Below are 20575 nucleotides of genomic sequence, written 5' to 3'. Positions count from 1 at the left end.
TGGATCAACCCTGCCGCCCTAACCCCTTTCCCTTCTCCCTTCTTCCCTCTTCTCCCGGTAAAGAGCTCTTCCACGCGGCCCCAAAATGCAGCAGCTGCTGGGGGTGGAGGGCAGAGAGACAGAGAAATCCCCCTTGGTTTCTGTTTCTAGAATGAAAGCAGACAACGCACAAGGTCACTGCTGGGAACTGGGGCAGAAGGTGTGTCTGGGGCAGGCAGAGAGGCTGTGGAAGCCAGTTCTCCCCAGAGGCGGGGGAGGGGTTAACGACCACGCCATGGAGGCCAATCTGGCCTCAGGCACCCCAGGGCAGCGCTGTCACCTACTCTGAGCAGAGCTGTGGACATAAAACTATCTTCAGACTGGGGCTCCCTGAGGACGGGGCTGTGTCTCCTCAGACTGGGGCTCCCTGAGGACGGGCTGTGTCTCCCTCAGACTGGGGCTCCCTGAGGACGGGGCTGCGTCTCCCCTCAGACTGGGGCTCCCTGAGGACGGGGCTGCGTCTCCCTCAGACTGGGGCTCCCTGAGGACGGGGCTGTGTCTCCTCAGACTGGGGCTCCCTGAGGACGGGGCTGTGGCTCCCCCTTAGGTAAGGGATTCCTGACAGTAGGAATATCTTGTCCTCTCCCTGCACCAGTTCAGGGTTTCTAAACACCCTGGAGCCTTCATCCCAACCCTGCAGGCACACACACAGTACGAACTACCCAGACTTCTGGCCTCTCCCACACCTCGTATTTACAGAAACCGTGACGGTGCCAGGTTCTGGGTGGTTGTGGGTGGAGGGGAATGCAGGGAGTATAAAGGTGACTGCAGGAGTCCCGCCTGAGAGAGTCCTCAGGCTACTTGGGGGTGAGGGTCAATGCTTTACAGGACAAGTGACATAACAGGGAAGCCAGTGGGTGAAAGTGTTCAGGGAGTGGTTGGGGCAGGGCTCAGTGTAGACTCAAGAGGCCTGAGGGACTGGGGACTGTGAGGTGGGGCTGGGGTGAAGGGGGTTGGGGGTAGACTGGGCTAGCAAGGAGGAGGGTAGGCATTTCAGCAGGAGGGCACAGCAGGGAAAAGTCACAGAGGTGGGGACATCAGTGCTCTGGAGAGCAGAGGAAAGCTGTGGACTGTTATCAGGAGGATTTTGGGGGGCAGGGAGAGAGTGGTGGCAGGCCCTGGGACAGATGGGAGGTTCTGGTCTGGGGAAAGGCTGGGTAAATGAGGCTAGGGTCACCCAGTGCCACGGGGCCTGGATGCCCAGGTAACATAGTGGAGGCTGAACAACCCTGGGCTCGGGCTCAGATCTGAGCCTGGACCTGGCTCACCCAGACATTAGGTTTGCAACCGAGTGCAAGAGTTGTATGTTTTAGCCTCAGCTTAAACTTGTGCAAATGGGAACAGCAGCCCCTCCCCCATGAGACGGCTGTGAGGACTGAGTTAATGCTTAGGATGGTGGGCACATGGAGAAGGCTCAGTCAATGGCAGCAATCCCCATGATTTCTGCTGTTTAGAGGAAAGGGCAGAGTGGGAGGGAGTGACCAGGCTTCCTGGGGACTGGGGCCCCACCCCTTCCTCACTTCTAGGATCAACACATTCCCAGAAAGAGGAAATTAATATATTTTCACATCCAATGACCAATCATTCTGCTTAATTTGTGAGATCTTCCAGCAGTAACCACAGCCAATGGCAAAGTGAAGCAGGGAGGAGGCTTGGGACCCCATGCCCTGTGAGGACGGGCAAGGCCTTGCCCAGCAGGGTCCCCCACTCCTCCATTTCATCCTCCCACAACATAAGTCCCTGCCGCAAGCCTGACAAGGTGGGGCTGTGGGTGCTGGGGAGCGGGGAGGATGCAATCCCGATGTCCCTGTCCCTCACAAGGCAGCAGAGCTGACGAGGAGAGCAGGGCAGGGGTCAGTGGGGGTCTAAGGGGCCATGGTAAGGGCAGGATGGCAGTTTCTAGAATCAAGGCTTGACAGGCTTCATGGGATCTCTCTGAGGTGGATGAAGGCACATGGGGATGACGCCTGGTTGGAGGTTACAAGAAGGAAGAGGCATCCCTCAGATTCAGGAGTTTCGGGAGGAAGCAGGAGACAGGAGAGAGGACACCAGGAGGGAGTGGTGTGATCTACAGGAAGGAGCTCTGGTCAGCGATTTACAAGTCCTTGGTCTAAATCCCAGCTCTGTTAATGCAGGACGGTGGGACACACTTTATCTTTTTGGACCTCAGTTTACTCATCAGTTGCCAGTTCCGCCACCTGTAAAATGGGCATATCATTCTTCTCAGAGACTGTACAGATCCAACAAGATAAAGCAGGTGAAAATCTTTGTGACTTCTCAAGCCCTGTATGAGCAGGCAGCGTTGGAAGGAAAGATAGCAGAGAAGGAAGCAGGTGGAGCGGAAGCCCCCGGGGTGGCAGGCCTTCCAACACCCTGGGAGGGGCTCCCTCTCCCAACACTGGCTGCCAACCTGAAAGGCGCCTCCTATTTCTCAGTGTGGGTAAGTGTATCAGATTCTTTCCTTCTCTGGGGACCATTTTGGTTGACGGGAAGGAGGACAGAGATCTTGGCCTCTCTGTGCCATGAGGTGGGAGATGCGCAGGAGGGCCTCTCAGAAGGAGGAAGAAGGGATTCCAATTCAAATTTCTGGAGGCCCCCAACCAGGTCCAGCCCTTCAGGTTCCCTGGCATCTCCTCCCAGGACCCCAACCTCCTTCCTCTATGTTACCTCCCAGAAGTCAAATCATCCCTTCCATCAACAGACTCCTGTCTCTTTGACTGCCCCTTGTTTTTCTTTCTTTCTTCTTCTTTTTTTTTTAAAGCTCAGAGCTTACAATCCGTTTTTTTCCCTAAGGGCTTTAGATATCTGAACGAAAGGACAGGAAAAGGAATACTACACACATGTTCTCACAGTCACAAAAACCCCCACGTGGACACTGTCACACGCATCATCACACACGCCCCCATGCACATTCCCAATGCTGAGACACTAACACAGATTCTCTCCCACCACACACCATCACTCACAGACTGCCAGGTACACACTCACATGCTGAGACACTGTCCCCAACACACACACACAGAGGAACGCACAGACACTCTCGCAAGCACACTATCTCCCCTGCACATATAGACACACACTAGTTGACACCCATTCACACACCAAGATGCCACACACAGACACACACACACACACACACACACACACAGACCCTCCCACAGACACAGTATGACATGCAGGGTCACAAACACATAGACACTGTCAGATGCACAACTGCATGCTGAGATGTTGCACACAGGGACTCATTCCCACACAGACTGTTACACACACGGTCACTCACATATACCTGGGAAATGGGGGCTCATACAGCTCACTCCCTTCTCCCCCTGATCTGTCTCAGTCTACCTGTCTCTATCTCTGTCCCCACCACCACCACCACCAACACATACATAGGCATTTTCCTAGGGGCAGGCTGCCGCCGAGGAAGCCTGTTTTGCCTTGGTGCAGGGCATTCGAGGGCAGGATGTGGTTTCTTGGTTGCTCCTGCCCCAGCCCCCAGCCTGGGTTCTGTCCAGAAGGAAGCCCAGATTAGAACAATGTCCACTCTGACCAACGCTCAGCCCTGGACTCCATCCACCATTCACTAGAGTACAGAGACCCAGGGTCTCCAAGAGCCCCTCTCAGTCCTATCCTGCAGCCCTGGAAAACACTTCCAGATCCCCAAGGACAAATGGGTCAGTTCCCCTATTTGACTAAAGTGACTAAAGCTGCCATTTCAGGGTGCCAGTGTCCATCCCCTCCACAACCCTGTGTGATAGAGTTTATGATCCCTATTTACAGATGAGGACACAGATTGGGGATAATCAAATATGCAACTTAAGATCACCAGCTAATAGCAGTCTCTATATTTGAATCCAGTTCTGATTTTAACTTTGAGTGCCAAAGGCTTGCCTGTCTCCTCAGTAGGCCCACTCCCTCTCCAGGGTCTTGGACAGGGTAGGGGAGTGAGGTTTCCCAGCAACAATGAAAGAGTGGCCTAGGGCACCTTTTTCAGAAGTCAACTCAGACATCCCCCTACCTGCAGGGATGCTGCTTCCAGCCTCAGCAGACCCGACAGTGAGCAGCTCACTCTCCGAGTTCTCCCTTCAGTCCCATCTGAGTAGGAGGTGTTAGATCAAGAGCCCAGCCCCTCACCCCTTTCTCCTCCCTGCTCCTGAACTGCTGGACTACTTTATACAGGGACCCTCTTTTCTGAGCTTTCATCCCCCCATCAGCAACACGAGGGGAGAAACTCTAACCCTGCTGACTTCATAGACAGAAAACAAAATGCAAAATACACTATTTTTTAGTCCTATAAGCATGCATGATGTTGTGTCATAATTATTGCATCTATCCTTAACACCCCCTGTAACTCAGATCTCCGTGGCAGCTCAGTTTCCCATGACAAGAGCACCCCCTCAAGCCTCCCGTCCCAGCTAGGACCTGTCCCCTCCTATTCTTCTCTACCACCCCAATCGTGTTATGCCCCCAGGATGCCCAGCTTTTGCCCTAGGCCTGGGGCTAAGGAGTAAAATTGGATCAGAGGAAAGTGCGGGTTCAGGAGCCTGGGAATAAGGCCTCTGGGAAGACAGCTCACAGAAACTTTCCTCTTCCCTATGCTTTCTTCCCTTCATTCAAACCAGATCTGTAAACCTGGCCTAGAGCAGGATGGGACCAGGAAGCAGAGCCTCCACCCCTACCCCAACCCAGTCCATAAGAGGAGGGAACGATGGGCAAGAACCACGTCTTGGGTCTGCAGCCCTGGCCCCTGAAAGATCCCAACCACACCAGGAAAACCAAGGCCTGGCTGGGGGCGCTGTGGGGAAGGTGCCTTGGAAGGGAGTGGGTGTCTCCTGGGGCTCAGGGCAGCAGCTGGGCTGGGGAACAGGGGCAAGGAGAGGATGCATCTGGAAAAGAATCTGGGGGCTGAAAATGTGCTGGCCCCTCAGCTGAGAGGCACCTCTGTCCACATCTGGGGTTTCAGCTGGGGTGGAGTCTGCCCTCACCAAGGCAATGGTTCTGGGACAAACTTCAAGGTTCGTCTAGGTCCACTCCCCACGGATCTCAGTTCTTTAGGTCTGGCGGTAGCAGTGGGAGGTGATGGGAAGAACCTGTTTCCTGACCCAGGACAGGCCACCCAAGTCTATGTCTCCTCTCTGTTCAAGCATGTCCCAGCATCTTTGGACAGCTCCCCTCTTCAAAAGCAGCTGACCACTGCCCCCAGCCCAGGAGCCTGGGGCAGGAAAGGCAGCAAAGACAGGAGAGAGGGGCTACAGATGTCCACCTGTGGCCTGCTCTCTGGTGGCACCAAGGAGCCCAGGTGTTCCTGCGTGTCCCAGCATGCGTTCTCTTGGTGCCTGTTATCAGTGTAGGGTCAGAATGGGAGGTCAGCAGAGTGGGTGGGGTGGGGGGGTGGGTTAGCTGCTTCCAGAGGGGGCACTGAGCCTTCTGCCTGTTTGCTACAGAGGCTGGAAGGGGACGGGGGTAGGTTCCATCTGGGAGGTCACTGGGAAGGACAAGCTGCCACCGCAGGGTCCCAGGGGCCATGAATCAAAGACTGTGCTGGGGGCTGACGAGAAAGGGAGAGGCGCCCGGTCTCCGCACCCTGGCGCTCTCAGCCTTCACAGGGCCTTCTCAGGGTCTTTGAGCAGGTGGATTGCCTGGGGAGGCACTGCGGGAGAGGGGTCTGGGGCAGACTGTGGGGCGGAGGGAGTCTAGGAGGATGCCAGGCTGTGCCAGGGCCGCTGACACGGTTTAGAAGGAGTTGGGAAAGTGGCGGGGAGGAAGGGGAAGCGGGGCAGAAGTCAGCGCAGGGCGGCCGCGGGGCAGCGGGTGCCCTGGCAGAGGGACCCTGGCGGCCAGGAAGAGGGCGTCTCGCTGGGGTTGGGGGAATCCTCTGTGGTCCAAGCCCTCACCTGGGCCTTCCAGCCCAAGGGCACAAACTCTCCAGTCCCTACTCCCCCCGAGGCTTTCGGATGCCCCCGCCAGCGGTCTCGGAGTTTCATTCAAGTCCCGGGGCCCCCCGCCAGGACACTGCGCCTGCAGCCCGCAGCGCCACCCCCTCCCCCGGTGTCGTCGGGGTCCCTGGGTCTCACCTGGGGGCGGGGGCCGGCCCTGCCCACCACCCCGAGCAGCAGGAGCGCGAGGCGCAGCGGGCCGGGGGTGCCGGCCATGGCGGGGAGTTCAGGACTGGGCCATCGCTGCCACCTGCGGAACCGCGTGCGGCGACTGATTCCGGGCGGGTGGCGGGCGGCGGGGGAGGAGCCGGCGAGGGGCCGCCCTGTCCGCGGGAGGGGCCTGGTAGGGTCCTGGTTCTTCCGTCCCGGCCGCCAGAGACCCCTGGGCCCGCCCCGCCGCACCCCTTGGCCGGTCCCGGGCCAGGAGATAGTGGGCACTGCGCTCCAAGCGAGCGCGGCTGGGGATCAGAAAGCGCAGGAGGCGGCCACCAGCTCTGAGCGCCGACAGTGCGCCTGGCCGGCTTTCAGCGACAAGCCGGGCCCGCCTCCCACCCTGGCACCCCGGACCTTCTCCCTGGTCTCCCAGCTGAAGAAAGCCACAGCAACCCCCGCCCATTCAAGGTCCGTCAAAGGAAACTGAGGCCCGAAGAGTGGACGGGACTTGTCCAAGGTCACACGGCTTGGCAGGCCACTCCTGGAAAGTATTCCCAGAGCCAGGGGTGACTAATAAGAACTTTTTTTCCCCAGGGTTACCCCTTCCCAGGTCCTCTCCTCATTCCCAGGCTCTGTCCTGAAGGCAGGCCCGGGATAGTCAAGGTTGGGGGTGGGGAGACGGGGACAAATGGATCCACAGAGCCCTGACAGTCGGAAGGGTCTACAGGTTCCCCTCTACCTGGGAACTTCAGCATTGCAGGGCAGGGTATGAGGCTGGAATCTGCCTTTCTGGAAGCTTCCCTGCCACCTCTTGCCGCTCCAGCCTCCTGCTCTTGTAACCTGTGTATGTGTGATAACGTGTGCCCATGCTTGTTCCTGCCTTCTTTATCTGTCTCCCTGCTTCGCTTTTTGGGGACTCTGGATTTTTCCTGCCTCTGTTTCCACTCCCACCCCTAAACACTGCAGGGCCCTCAGGTTCCCTTCTTATACCCAACAAGTGGAAAGAGAACACTAAGAGGGCACTGACTGTATCTTCCCTAATGCTCTTGAGAAGTGGGGATGGGAAAAGAGGATCCCCCACCAAAGAACCTTGATGCCACTCTTAGGAAAGGTGAGTTGTGGTGGTGCCCAGCCTTGGACCTGCCGTGGGGCATGTCGACTAAAGGGACAGGAAGTTTGTGAGAATAGCTAGTCCTGGGGAGAGAACTGAACTTCTCAAAGTCCTGAGGAAGGCTGGACCTGTCTGAGCCCAGGGAGGGAGACAGCCTGTGGGAGCGGCCCCTGGCTTCCATTCAGCAGGAGAGACCCTCCTCTCCAGCAAGCTCTGGTTCCACCACCTGAGACTCATTTATTCCCTCCCCTCCCAAGAGGTCGGTCTAGCAGGGACCTTCTACGTATCACTTAGGATTAGGTTGTTCAGCTGGGAGTGACAGAAAATCCCACCCCAAATAACAATGGCATAACCAAGGGCTCTCTCATGTAAAGCAAGGCCAGAGGTTCAGCCCAAGGTTGGAGTGGTGGCTCCCTGATCATCAGGGTGCCTGGATCTTCTAACTTCCACCATCCTCTGCTCCAAGGTTTCCACCTAATGATCCAAGGTGGCTACTCCAGCCATGATATCCAAATTCCAACCAGCAGGAAGGAGGAATGGGAAGGAGATGGGTGCACCTCCACCCATAAAGACATGTCTTGAAAGTGGCAGCCATCAATTCTACACCCCTTGGTCAGAACTTAGTCACGTAGGCACTCCTAGCTGCAAAGGAGGCTGGAAAAAGCACCCTTTATTCCAGGCAACCACGGGCAAGGTTAAATATTGGGCTTTTATACTCTAGAAGAAGTCAAATTTTAAAAAAGGTACTGGAAGTGAGTTTTAGGCACTACTATGTCAGGTTTGGGGTGGAGAGAGGAGAAAGAAAGAGATAGAGAAGCTATTCAGACAGAACTGGGGTCTTTATCATGAATTTATCAACCTCCAGATTACATTGATTCAGCAAGTATCTACTGAAAACCTACCACGTGCCAGACACCATTCTAGGTCCTGGGGATACAACTGGTGATGCCGTCCCTATCTTCAGAGAGATTATATTCTAATACAGGAGGGAAACATTAAACAAATAATTATTGGAGTCATTTATAATTGTGATAAGCACTATAATGATAAGCAAATGCCCCCAGCACTTATAAGGCCATGTTTTCTCTGCCAGGGGGCTTTCTCTGACGTGCAGGAACATTTTTGCATTCAGCCAGTGCAGGGTAGGTACCCCTAGGAGCAGCTGTCAACCATGGATGGACAGGAGTGGATGGATAAATACCCCATCCAGAGGTGTGTACCACAGTCTCCCAGAGGTCCCCTGTGTGATGGAGCCCAGCTTCCCACAGCAGTTACCTGCTCAGGAATGCACCCTGTGTTGGCTTCATTTCCTCACTTGTCCCACTTTCCCACAGTAGGGTGCCAGTGCTTCTGGGGTCACACTTCACATAAAAATAAACAATTTGGCTGGGTGCGGTGGCTCACCGCCTGTAAGCTCAGCACTTTGGGAGGCTGAGGCGGGTGGATCACCTGAGGTCAGGAGTTCAAGACCAGGCTGACCAACACGGAGAAACCCCGTCTCTACTAAAAATACAAAATTAGTCAGGCGTGGTGGCACATGCCTGTAATCCCAGCTACTCGGGAGGCTGAGGTAGGAGAATCACTTGAACCTAGGAGGTGAAGGTTGCAGTGAGCCAAGATCGCGCCATTGCACTCCAGCCTGGGCAACAAGAGTGAAACTCCGTCTCAAAAAATAAAATAAATAAAAAATAAATAAATGATTTGTCCTTAAATCCTCATCTCAGGATCTGCTTCTGGGAGAGCCCAGCTGAAGACACTGGGCATATGAGGGTATTTGGGAAGCTTAGGGCCAGTCCCTCCTCTTAACATCTGGGGGTCCAAAAACCTCAGAGTTTGCTGTGATGCTAGGACAGAGTATGGACTCGGGAATAGTTTCCTTCTTTCCCCTTGCTGTTACCAGGGCCTCTCACTCAGGCTCCTTAGAGCAGAGGAAAGGATGAGCTCCGTAAGAGCAGATATTTGAATGGATGGCATACTGTTTGCTAAACTGTCAGCACCTGTAATCCCAGCTACTCGGGAGGCTGAGACAGAAGAATCACTTGAACCCAGGAGGCAGAGGCTGCAGTGAGCAGAGGTCATGCCACTGCTCTCCAGCCTGGGTGACAGAGCAAGACTCCATATCAAACAAACAAACAAACGAAAACCCTTGAAAACAAAGATAATAGCTACTACTTACTGAGCCAGGAGCTGCTGAATGCTTGGTGTACCCTGATCTCATCCAGTATTATGCACAAGTGTTATTGTGCCCATTTTATGGATGAGGAGACCCAGGCTCAGGGATGAAAAGTGAGTTGCCCATAAGAGCAAACAGGGCATTCATCCCAGGTCCACCTGCCCCCAGAGCTGGTGCCAAAGCTGCCGATAGGCAGCTGAATTTGTGGCAGCACAGAGGATGCAGGCTGCAGCTCAGCCAGCCTGTCCGGGAGCACCTCCCTCTACAACCCAGAGCTCTGGGTCCTGCTCCTTACCCTTAGGCCCAAAGCTTCTCCAGTGACCCTAGCGTGGGGTGCCCTCAGCTTCCACTAAGAAAACATGGTGTTGAGATTGTGTTCAGAAATAGGAATGGGAGCAACTGATGTGTGCTCCCAAGGAAAAGATGCTGTAAGGCCCATTCACCAAGGAGGCAGACCTGAGAGCAGGCCACCCGACCCTCTTTTGTCTTCAACAGGAAAGCCTTGTCCCTAGCAGGAAGACCAGGCCAGTAGGCAGGACAGATCCTTTTTTTTTTTTTTTTTTTTTTTGAGACAGAGTCTCGCATTGTCACTGGGGCTGGAGTGCAGTGGCACAATCTTGGCTCACTGCAACCTCCGCCTCCCAGGTTCAAGCAATTCTCCTGCCTCAGCCCCCCGAATAGCTGGGATTACAGGCACCTGCCACCACGCCTGGCTAATTCTTGTATTTTTAGTAGAGATGAGATTTCGCCATGTTGGCCAGGCTGGTCTCGAACTCCTGACCTTGTGATCCTCCCGCCTCGGCCTCCCAAAGTGCTGGGATTACAGGCGTGAGCCACCGTGCCCGGCCCAGGACAGATCTTTCACTTGAGAGGAGACAGGAGGGAGAGAAGGAAAAGAGAGAGAGGGAGGTCATAGAGTGGAGAGAAGGACAGGGAAGGAGAGGGAATTGCTAGAAAAGACAGGTGTCTCTTCTCTCTTTTTTTTTTTTTTTAGACACAGTCTTGCTCTGTCGCCCAGTCTGGAGTGCAGTGGCGCAATCTCAGCTCATTGCAACCTCCGCCTCCCGGGTTCAAGCGATTTTCGTGCCTCAGCTTCCCAAGCTGGAATTACAAGATTATGCCACCATGCCCAGCTAATGTTTGTATTTTTTAGTAGAGACAGGGTTTCACCATGTTGGCCAGGCTGATCTCAAACTCCTGGCCTCAAGTGATCCGCCCACCTCAGCCTCCCAAAGTGCTGGGATTACAGGTATGAGTCACTGAGCCCTGCCAGGACAGGCATCTCTTGCACACATAGTTCAGGTTTCTTTCCAAGCTCCATGTCCCTAAGAAACTCATTTACTTCCCAAAGTTCAAGACCACATTCATCTTCTGAGTGATGAGAGGAGGAAAGAGCCAGCATTTTTTCAGCCTGATATAAACACACATGTACACACATACCTAAACACAGATTTTAGAGTCTAACAGTCAAATCCATCTCAGTCACTTACTGTGTATTCTTAGTAGCACTAAGCCTTGGTATAAAATGGGTCCAATAATAAGAACCAATATTCACCGAGCACTTGCCTTGAGCCAGGCACTGTTTTAGGAGCGTTATATGTGTTATTTCATTTAATGCTCACCATCGCCCTCAGACTGGCCCTTGCCAGACAGTCTGAAGATCTGCTGCTGAGAGAAGGCAGAGAACTCAGCAGTGGGCCAGGAATCCACCTTCTGCCAGGAGAACCTGGCTGCCAGCAAGTCCTGGGGGCAAAGGAGGGTGTCATGAGAGGATGCCTCTTTAGGTAAGGGCTCCACCCCTCCACCTCCTGCTTCTCTTCTCAGACTCTGCCCTGGGAGCAACCCTGAGTTGTAGAGTGGGATTTTTTTTTTTTTTTTTTGATGGAGTTTTGCTCTTGTTGCCCAGGCCGAAGTGCAAGGGCATGATCTCGGCTCACTGCAACCTCCACCTCCTGGGTTCAGGCGATTCTCCTGCCTCAGCCTCCCGAGTAGCTGGGATTATAGGCGCCTGCCCCCACGCCCGGATAATTTTTGTGTTTTTAGTAGAGATGGGGTTTCATCATGTTGGCCAGGCTGGTCTCGAACTCCTGACCTCGTGATTCGCCTACCTCAGCCTCCCAAAGTGCTGGAATTACAGGGGTGAGCCACTGCGCCTGGATCATTTTTACCCCAATTTTACAAATAAGGAAGCTGATCCCCAGTGCACTTAGGTAACTAGCATGAGATGGCTTCAGACAGCCCAGGAGAGCCTGGATGCAAACCCCCACAGACCCACACACTAACTCCACATCCCACATTTATCACCTTGCAGGATAGTTTGACTATCAGAAGCAACACTTGCCCAGAACCTGGCACAAATAAGTCCTAGTAAATGGCAGTGTTAACACCACTGTTATTCCCCACAGCCCTCTGTCTTCCTTGCTGTGGTGCACCAGCTGTGCCAGGTCTCATCCAGGCAGCAAGTACAGCTGCTAATGCCCAGGGGCTCTGGTGCAGAACATCACTTCCTGGCTCAGGTGGCTACAGTCAGATCCCCCCCGCAAGTCTAGATGGGGAGGAGGTCTGCCAGGGCAAAGGGTCCCTTCCTCTGTGGTGCACCATCATTGCCCCCCATTTACCAAGTCAGCCAAGGTCACCAGGTGCTGGGTCCTGTCCAGCTCCCAACAGTCAGCTGTGGAGAATTTACAACCTCTTGAGCTACAGTGATTACTGCTCTTGTGGGTGGATGCAGCACGCTGTTTTTCTGAAGCGTTACAGCATCATTTTTATAACTGACTTTTCTGTTGCAAAAGAACTCAGTGGGATCACACCTACTTTACTGGGAGGGAAACTGAGTCTCACAAGAGTCGGGGTTTTACTCAAGGTCATTTAGGAAGGTGCTGGAAGGGTTTGTACAACTCTGGACCAAAGAAGAGAAAAAAAATGAGATGAGAATGGCAAAGTTCCTCTCTCTTCTCCACATGGGAACTCTAGACAGAAATGACTGGGCTCCCTTGCTCTCTTCTGGGAAGGATTAGTATCAGAAGTGGGGAGAAGGTGAGAGAAAACCCAGGGGAGGGAGGGAGTCATGGGTGGAGAAGCTTGGCAACAGTCATAGAACCAGAAAGTACCTATCAGCGAAGATGGTAGCTATTGTGCTAATAGCTACCTGCTCTCTTTTTTTCAGACAAGGAGATTGCACAGCACAGCTGGCTGGATGCTCCCCAAATCTTAGCATACAGTGTATTTTAGTTTCCTGGGGACAACCATAACAAAGTTTCACAAACTGCGTGGCTTAAGCAACAGAAATTTGTTGTCTCGTCGTTCTGAAGGCCAGAAGTCTGGAATCAAAGTGTTGGCAAAGTTGGTTCCATCTGAGAACCATGAGGGAGATTCTGCCTGCCTCTCTCCCTGCTTCTGATAGCCTCAGACATTCCTGGACTTGTGGGTGGCCTTCTCCCTGTCTTCACATGGTCATCCCTCTGTGCCCACATTTCTCTTTTGTATAAAAATGCAAGTCAGATTAGGGACCATCTAACGATCTCATTTTAACTTGATTGTTCTGTAAAGACCATATTTCCAAATAAGGTCATATTCTGAGGTACTGGAAATTAGGATTTCAAGATATCTTTTGCTGGTGAGTGACAACTCAACCTATAAGACATCAAGACCACATTCCCAGGTTCCCTTGATGTTTAGGGTGGTCAAGGTAATGTGGAGAAAAGTGACACAGGCCACCTCCAGGCTGGGCCCATAAGACCTTTCACACCCTCTCTTCCTCCATCTACCATGTTGGACACACATAGTCAGTGGAGAATGCCAAAGTCCCAAGGGATGATGGAACCTCAAGACAGAAGGGGCCTGGATCCATGAATGACTGTGTGGAGCACAGCCTCCTGCCAACTCATGTTGGATTGTAGTTTGTTAGGCCATCAAGGTTTGGGGCTGTTTGTCATTGCAGTCAGCCCACCCAGACAAGCCCAGTGGCATGTATCCCTGAGCTTATCTGGGGGCAGGGCCAGTTAGTCCAGGCAGAGGGGCTGCTGAAGGTTCCCTCTATGTAGGGGCAATTAAGTAAATGAGGTTCCTCACTCTGGGCCCATCTCTTCCTTTCCTACTCCCTTCACCTTACTCAATGGATCACAGGGTCAGAAAAAGGATTCTGGGTCCATGCGGCCGTGGCTTCTGGGCCAGGGGAGTAGATTCATTTGTTCTTGTCCATCTGGCCCCAGCTTTCCCCCTCTTGTCTGCCTTTTTCTCTGGAGGAAAGGTGGGGAGCTGGGGAGGAGGTGTTATGACAGAGCCCACACTGCCCCTTCACAGAATTAAAGCTCTTGTGGGTAAGGAGGAAAAGTACCAAATTTCACACATTTGGAAATCAAATGAAAAAGAAGTGTCACACGAGGCCTTCTCACTGTCGCCTTTCAGCACCTCCGGCACGACTGAGAAACCCACTGAGACCAAAATGAGAAATGAAACCAATGTTAACCCTTGTCTGAAATAAAAGGTTTCCTCAGACTAACATGTTGACTGGCCCAAGCAGCCTCCTTCTCAGAAACTGTCCCAGCTGTTCCCCTCATTGCCCCCTCAGACCTTCATGGGGAGGAAGGAAAAGAGGCCAGCCAGGCACCCGAATTTTCTCTGAAAAGAATGGCCCTGGAGCCAGGAGTGGGGAAGCTGCTGCTGGCTTTCAGGGACAAGGATTAGCACCAGCGCTGAGTAAAGATCACTGTAAAGCTGCCTCAGAGTCCCCCAGGCAAGGAAGGAGGAGCTCTAGGGCAGGCAGGTTCCCAGGCAACAGGCCCACCCTTGTCTCTGAGCCTTCTGGGTCTCCCTTTCACTCACCACACTCAGGCTAGACAAAATTACCTCCCCTGGTTCCACACAAAGGGAATTTGATAACCCACTCATTCCCCTCTCCCAAATAAAAGAAAACAAACAGAAAATGGAAAATCTGAATGTGTCTGGGTCAACTCCTCTTAACAGCCAGCACCGCCATGCCTTTGTTTTCTGAGTGTGGGCTCAGTGGTCATCTCCAGCCACCTTGGACCTTACGAGTCACACCCAGGATCCAGCTGGAGGGGCAGCCACCTAGGACTGAGCCTGCAGATGTCTCCTACCCCTCCATAGGCTCACAGCCCAAAAGATTTAATTCCCGCCCCAGGTCATTTCTCTCAGTCCCTCGGACTTGTGATGTGGCAACACATCAGAATTTAAAACTGGCCTACGGTTAAGGGAAGCTCGGAATTTCCCTCTGTTGTTCTGGTCTGACCTCTAGACCTGGCCTCAGGTGGACTTGCAGCTTTGCCCAGCAGGTGTCATTTTCTAAGGAACCAGTTGCAAAACCAGCTTGAGTTACTTCCTTCTCTGTTTTGAAAGCCCTCGCCTCCAATGCACTCGGTGATGCTCTGGTTTCTGGCTCATTTGCCAAACGGGATAGCAAACAAAGCTGATGAGCCTACCCAGTACCTAATAGCTCAGATGTCTAATCCCCCACCTTTCAGGCACTCTGAGGGGGGCTCCTAAGGGAAGTGGGCTCACAGAATTAATTCCAAGCATGGCAGCTTTGTGATACAAAAATGCACAGTTTTTTGATGATGCCAGAGAACCTTGGGGCCCTGGAATGGGGAGACTCTGGCAGCTCAGCTGTGGCTGGGGTCTTGGCTATGGTCAACATCAAGACTGAGACTCCAGATCTTGTGGATGCAAGTCTAGGACAAGGAGTGGGGCTCCATCACCAAGTCACCTTGCCAGGTCAAGGACATGAAGATCAAATCCCTGAAGGTCTATCTCTTCTCTCTGCCCATCAAGGAGTTTGAGGTCACTGACTTTCTCCTGGGGGTGCCCCTCAAGGACAAGGTTCTGAAGCTCATGTTTGTGAAAAAGCAGCCCAAGGCTGGCCGGTGGATCAGGTTCAAAGTGATTGTCACCATAAGGTGACAACGATAATGTCAGTCTGGGAGTTGAGCGGCCCAAGGAGTTACTCATTGTGTCTGCAGGACCATCATCCTGCCATGCTCTCCATCAGCCTGGTGTAGGGTGACTACCAGGGGACAAGATCAGCAAACCCCACACAGTGCTCTGCATGGTGACACAGTGCTGCCAGCTCTGTGCCTTTGATGCCACATCCAAGACTTACAGAGCTAACTTCGGGAAAGAGACTGTTCCCCAAGTCTCCCTATTGTGAATACAATGACCTACATCATAGCATCCAGGAATGGCCACCACATGGTGCCATTATGGGACCATGGGAACAATCAGTGAAGAAACCTGAAAGCAAGCCAACAAACAAAAACCCACAAACACACAGTAAGGGAAATAACTGTGGGGTAGGCTCTCTCGCAGGCTCCCTGCCACTGCCTGGTTTAGGGGAAAGGCCCTGGTCAGGGTGTTGGAAAACCTGAGTTCTCATCCTGGTCTTCTGCTATTCTCCTTTGTCCCCTAAGGCAGAGCACCTTAACTTTCTGAGTCTCAGTTTTCTCATCTGTATGATCATCCCTTCTAGTGCCTACTTACACAATTGTTGTGAAAATCAAATGTGATAATGTGCATAAAAGAACATAGGAAATTGCAAAATGCCATCTAGATAGAAGGAAATCAGGGTCATGCCCACAATATTCATGCACCTCCACGGTGATATGTGTCCTTTGCTACAGCCACACCAAACACTTTCTCCTGGTTTAAGCTCTGCCTGCCTTTGCGCACCTCTGGCCTCAGCTCCTGCTGTCTCTCCTAGAATGCTCTGCTCCATTATTTCCTTTGGTCAAATCCCATCCATCCTTCATGGCTCCACCTGAATTCTACTTTCTCCAAAGGCCTTCCTTGATCCTTCAAAAGAAAGTCAAGTCTCTCTCCTCTGGGTTCCCATGTCACTTCGTCTTTAGGGCAATGACCACCTTCTGCCTTACATGATGGCTGTTCATGTGTAGTTTATGTTCTCTGCTGTCTTGCCTGTCTGGGGGCAGGGTCCATGCCGTGGTGGTTCTTGCATCTCTCCTAAGGGTGCGTACAGAGCTGACAGTGCACAGGAGGCACGCAGCACCATTCCATTTTGTTGCAATGAATCGGAAAGGACCTTGAGAGGTGACCAAGGCCTTCGGGGCCTGGAGGCAGAAGATGAACAGTCAGGCTCCGGGCACCGGGTTTAGAAACATTTTTTGACATAGAGGCCCAATTTCGAAGCCTAGTCATTTCAGATTATATTTGCATTTGGAGGCTTTTAAAGTACCAAAACTTTAGATTTATATCTTCATGAACAGATGTGGAAGGGAAAATCAATTCCTCATAGGAGTGGCTTATTCGTTTTTATCTCAGTGCTGAATATTATGCACCAAGTGGCAAATTAATACATAAATTGACCAGAGACATATACGCCACCGAATGGTGCCCTGATGAGAATGGAGTGAGGAGTGGGCTGAGCTCCGCGTGGCTGGCTGTGGCAGATGCTGCCCATTATGTGTCAGTCAAGTCAGAGTTTCCCAAAAAGATGTTGGAAGCAAAGGCAACTCTGAGTGTTAGAAGAACCCAGACTATTCCTCGAGAAGAAGGGCAACGCTCACACACGTCATTTAGGGGGACCTGTGGTATGGCATGCAAGGCTGGTGCCATCTTGCCTTTCCAGGGCTGTTAGAAGGATGTCATGAGAAAAAGGCATGGCAGCCCCCTGGCCCTTTCCCACGTGTGCCCTCTGCTTCCCCCAGTGAGCACGTCCCTCCTCCAGGACAGGAGGAAGAGAATGGAGAAACATCACAGATTGGCCCTGAGAGAGGTGCCCTCTGGGGCTGGTGGGGCCCCCCTGCTCTCGCCTGGCATGGCTCCCAGAGTGAGTGATGTGAGCAAATGAAGCGTGAGCACAACCTCCCTCCTCCCTCCTGCAGGCATCAGTCCCAGGAGCCCTAGGGCAGAGTGGAAAGGTGGGCATGAGGGGCGGGACAGGGCCTGACGAGAAGTCAACCTCTGGGCCAGCTGTCCCACAGCCAAGTGTTCCATGGGCAGAGGAGGGCCCTGAGGGGAATGCAGGATCCAGGGCCCACCAGGGAACTCCACAGTGGGCTGCTGGTGGCCAAGGACTGCTGTGTGGGCTTCCAGAGAAAGCAGACCAGGCAGAAAGGGCAAGTCTACTCTAAAAAATTCCATAAACATGGAAAAAAACTAAAAGTGACTGCTTTCCCCAAGAGAGGGGATGACACATAATAGACAAAGCTTCTGACGTAGTCTAGCTAAAAGCCAAAGAGCTAGTTATCAGCTCTGAAGGGAGTGGGGTTGGGGAGAGAGGGACAGACACACACACTCACACAGGAGACACACAGAGACAGAGGGAGAGGGGGAGAGGGAGGAGGAGGGGGAAGAGCATTTTCTATTTGTCTCGTTCAGGTTCTTATCGTGAAGGGACACCGGATGTCCTTTAGGGGGACAATAGAGGAGGAACAATGGAAAGGAAAGGGTTTGCATAATCAGGAAGGACCACACGGAAACCACAAATGACAGATGGGTGTCCTTATCCCCCAGACACAGGTTGACATCCCCACTCACATGTCTGAGGAGGCTGAGGTTCCAGTGACAGAAACGCCCATGGATTTGTCATCTAGGAGATGGGGGCAGAGCCCTCACATTCATAGCCCCCCATCTTGAAGCAGCTGTGAAGATGCGGGGGAATTAGAGGCTCAAGCATCAAATCCCTGCACCAGGTCAGGTGGGGATTTTGCCTGGAAATAGAGAGGAGGTGCTTTAATGAACCGGTCTCGTCCTGGGTGAGAATGAGAGGCGGCTCTGTCAGGAGAAACAGGGAGCTGCTGGCACAGCACATGTGTGAAGAGGAATTTCCACCCTCCTTGAGGACACCTGTTCAATCAAAGCAGCTTATAAAGAAACAACGGTAACACTGTCACCCTGTCACACCCCACATTCCCAAGAAGGGTGATCTTGCAAGCCCCGGAGGACTGGAATCAACTGTGAGCTCCTCCTGTCCAGTTTGTTTTTGGGGAGAATGGAATGGGTTAGGGTAATCTTCTATAAGCCAACAGCTTCCGTAAGGAATTGGTATTGATTCAGGGTAGACAGAACAGCTTCATATCTTAAGCATTACTCCAAAGTATTTATGTTCATCTTAGAAGGTTGGATGTAAATCAAGACTTGAGTGTTCAAAACCTTGGTTCCTATCTGCATCAAAGCCAGATGCTGGAAGATAGAAACGACAGAGTTGACTAGCTTTTCTTCCACCTGCTCAAGACACAAAAGTAATTTTTCAAAGGCAAAATACAGCTCTATCCCTCAAAAGTTGTGAGGAAGTTCATGACTCTGAGAAAAACGGCGGTTAAGTAAAAGGAGACTTTCAGGTTTCAGTTGTCTTTGCACTTGGAGGTCTCTTCAAAATATATCTGGTCACTGTGCTCAGCCTGGGGACTCCCTCAGCCAGGGACCCCCTCTTTCCCAGCCTCTCAGACAGGACAGAAACCACATGTCCCTCCGGTGTCTTGTCCACCATTTCAGACATTCTGGAAAGCTCTCTACATTTCAGGGATATGGAGTCTGTGTGCAGGTGTCAAAAACACTCTTGATTTAAGTTGTTAAGATCCTCTGAGGAAAGCATAAAGAGGAAGCAAGGAAAAGTATGTTCATGATTTGTTTTTAAATTAAAGGAGGTGGGGAAAGAAGATGAGAAGAGTGTGGAGGAAGAAAGGCAGGACACGGACGCCTTCAGGTCCCAGGCTGTCCTCCCCAGCTGCCGGAAGTGCTGGCTCACAGCTGCCTGGCCGCCTCGGCCCGGCCCCCGTGCCCCCTCACGCCATGGGGCACATGCCTGCTCCATAACTCCAGGGGTGGCCGAGGCCTTTGCTGTGATTGCATCGCAGCCCAACCTCTCCCTCTGCCCTGTCCTGCCTCCTTCACTCCTCCGAGAGTGATGTTCCTAAAAACCGTTTCCAGGAAACCTCTTCTACACAGATCTCCATCTCAGAGGCTTTTTCCAGAGAACTTCACCTAAGACAGAGAGGGAGGAGGGAGGGGACAAAGCTTTTAGTGTTTTTAATGAATAGATAATTTTTTGTCAAATACAGAAAAGGCATATAAGCCAAAGTGTTTGTCACAGCCCTGGAAAACCCTTGGTATCTTCATTCATTCAATATTAGTGCATATTTCTGGATTTATGCTATATATCCCAACTAGACCTAGAGTGTTGTCATGTGGTATCTTTTTATATCTAAAGTAGGATTATTTTTCTAAAACCTTAAAAAAAGACAGCATTGGAGATTCTATTAGATACCCTGGATTAAGTCACTGAGTTACTTTAACTGTGAATTTTTTTTTTTTTTTTTTTTTTTTGGGCATTTTAAGTGGAAACAATCTCCATAGTTCCTTAAGTTTTTTTCTTCATTTAGGATAGTGAATTATTTTTTACACTTTTGCTCCCATTTATCCCTTGCTGAATTGTGTTCTTGAAATTAACATTTTAGTTATTTTTTCTTCTTTTTCATGTGGACAAGGTAGCAGCCCTGCACGGGCCCTGTGTCTCAGGACTAAACCCCATGTCTTCTCACTTGGAGTTCAGGGCAAAATTCTCCAGCCATGCTCCTTCTGGTTACCATGCAATGGAGCTACTGGTATAGAATCTTCAAGAAAGCCCAGAAAAAGCATGTTAAAATGAACCAACCAATTCTCTTCAAAATCCATGAATTTTAAATATATTTATTTGCATATCACACGAATGCTGATATTTGCCTATAATCTCTCTTCTAGGCACATTTTTTCTGTCCATTTAGGTAATGAAAGCTGTTCAAATTAACTAGTCAGAGAAACATAGATAATATTATTTTCTATACACAATTATGAATTTTAGTGGTTCATGCCTTTGGACTGTGGCTTTTTAAAAACCCAGTATTGTCTTACAAAGTACATCAGAAGCCCTAAGCCTATGTTCATCCCAGCTGTGTCACTCACTAGCTGTGAAAACTTGGGCAAGTTGTCTAGCTTCTCTGTGCCTCAGTTTCCTAATCTGTGAAACGGAGATAATAATATCAGTATTAATTTCATGGGGTTGGTGCAAGGATTACATAAATTAATTCCCATCAAGTGCCTAGACCAATGCCTGGCAAACAGGTACACTACATTATTACTAACTCCCGGACCTCACTGGAAGCAACGGTGAGCACACAGATATTTAAGTCTCTCTTCAGAGACCCTGGCAGC

The 20575-nt window shown here is 51.7% G+C and overlaps 1 protein-coding gene across 1 annotated transcript in view; it reads right to left on the bottom strand.

Annotated features, from left to right (window-relative positions):
• Positions 1-6245, bottom strand: part of GLP1R (glucagon-like peptide 1 receptor) — a 38676-nt gene extending 32431 nt beyond the window's left edge. Inside the window, exon 1 of the mRNA XM_011986635.1 lies at positions 6114-6245. Coding sequence (XP_011842025.1) covers positions 6114-6191 — 78 coding nt within the window. The 5' untranslated portion in view covers positions 6192-6245. The remainder of the gene's footprint in view (positions 1-6113) is intronic.
• Positions 6246-20575: the final 14330 nt, after the last annotated feature.

Source organism: Mandrillus leucophaeus, unplaced genomic scaffold, assembly GCF_000951045.1.
Source record: "Mandrillus leucophaeus isolate KB7577 unplaced genomic scaffold, Mleu.le_1.0 Scaffold3, whole genome shotgun sequence".
NCBI lineage: Eukaryota > Metazoa > Chordata > Mammalia > Primates > Cercopithecidae > Mandrillus > Mandrillus leucophaeus.
Note: the sequence above shows the minus strand (reverse complement) of the source record. Positions and strands in the feature narration are given on the sequence as shown.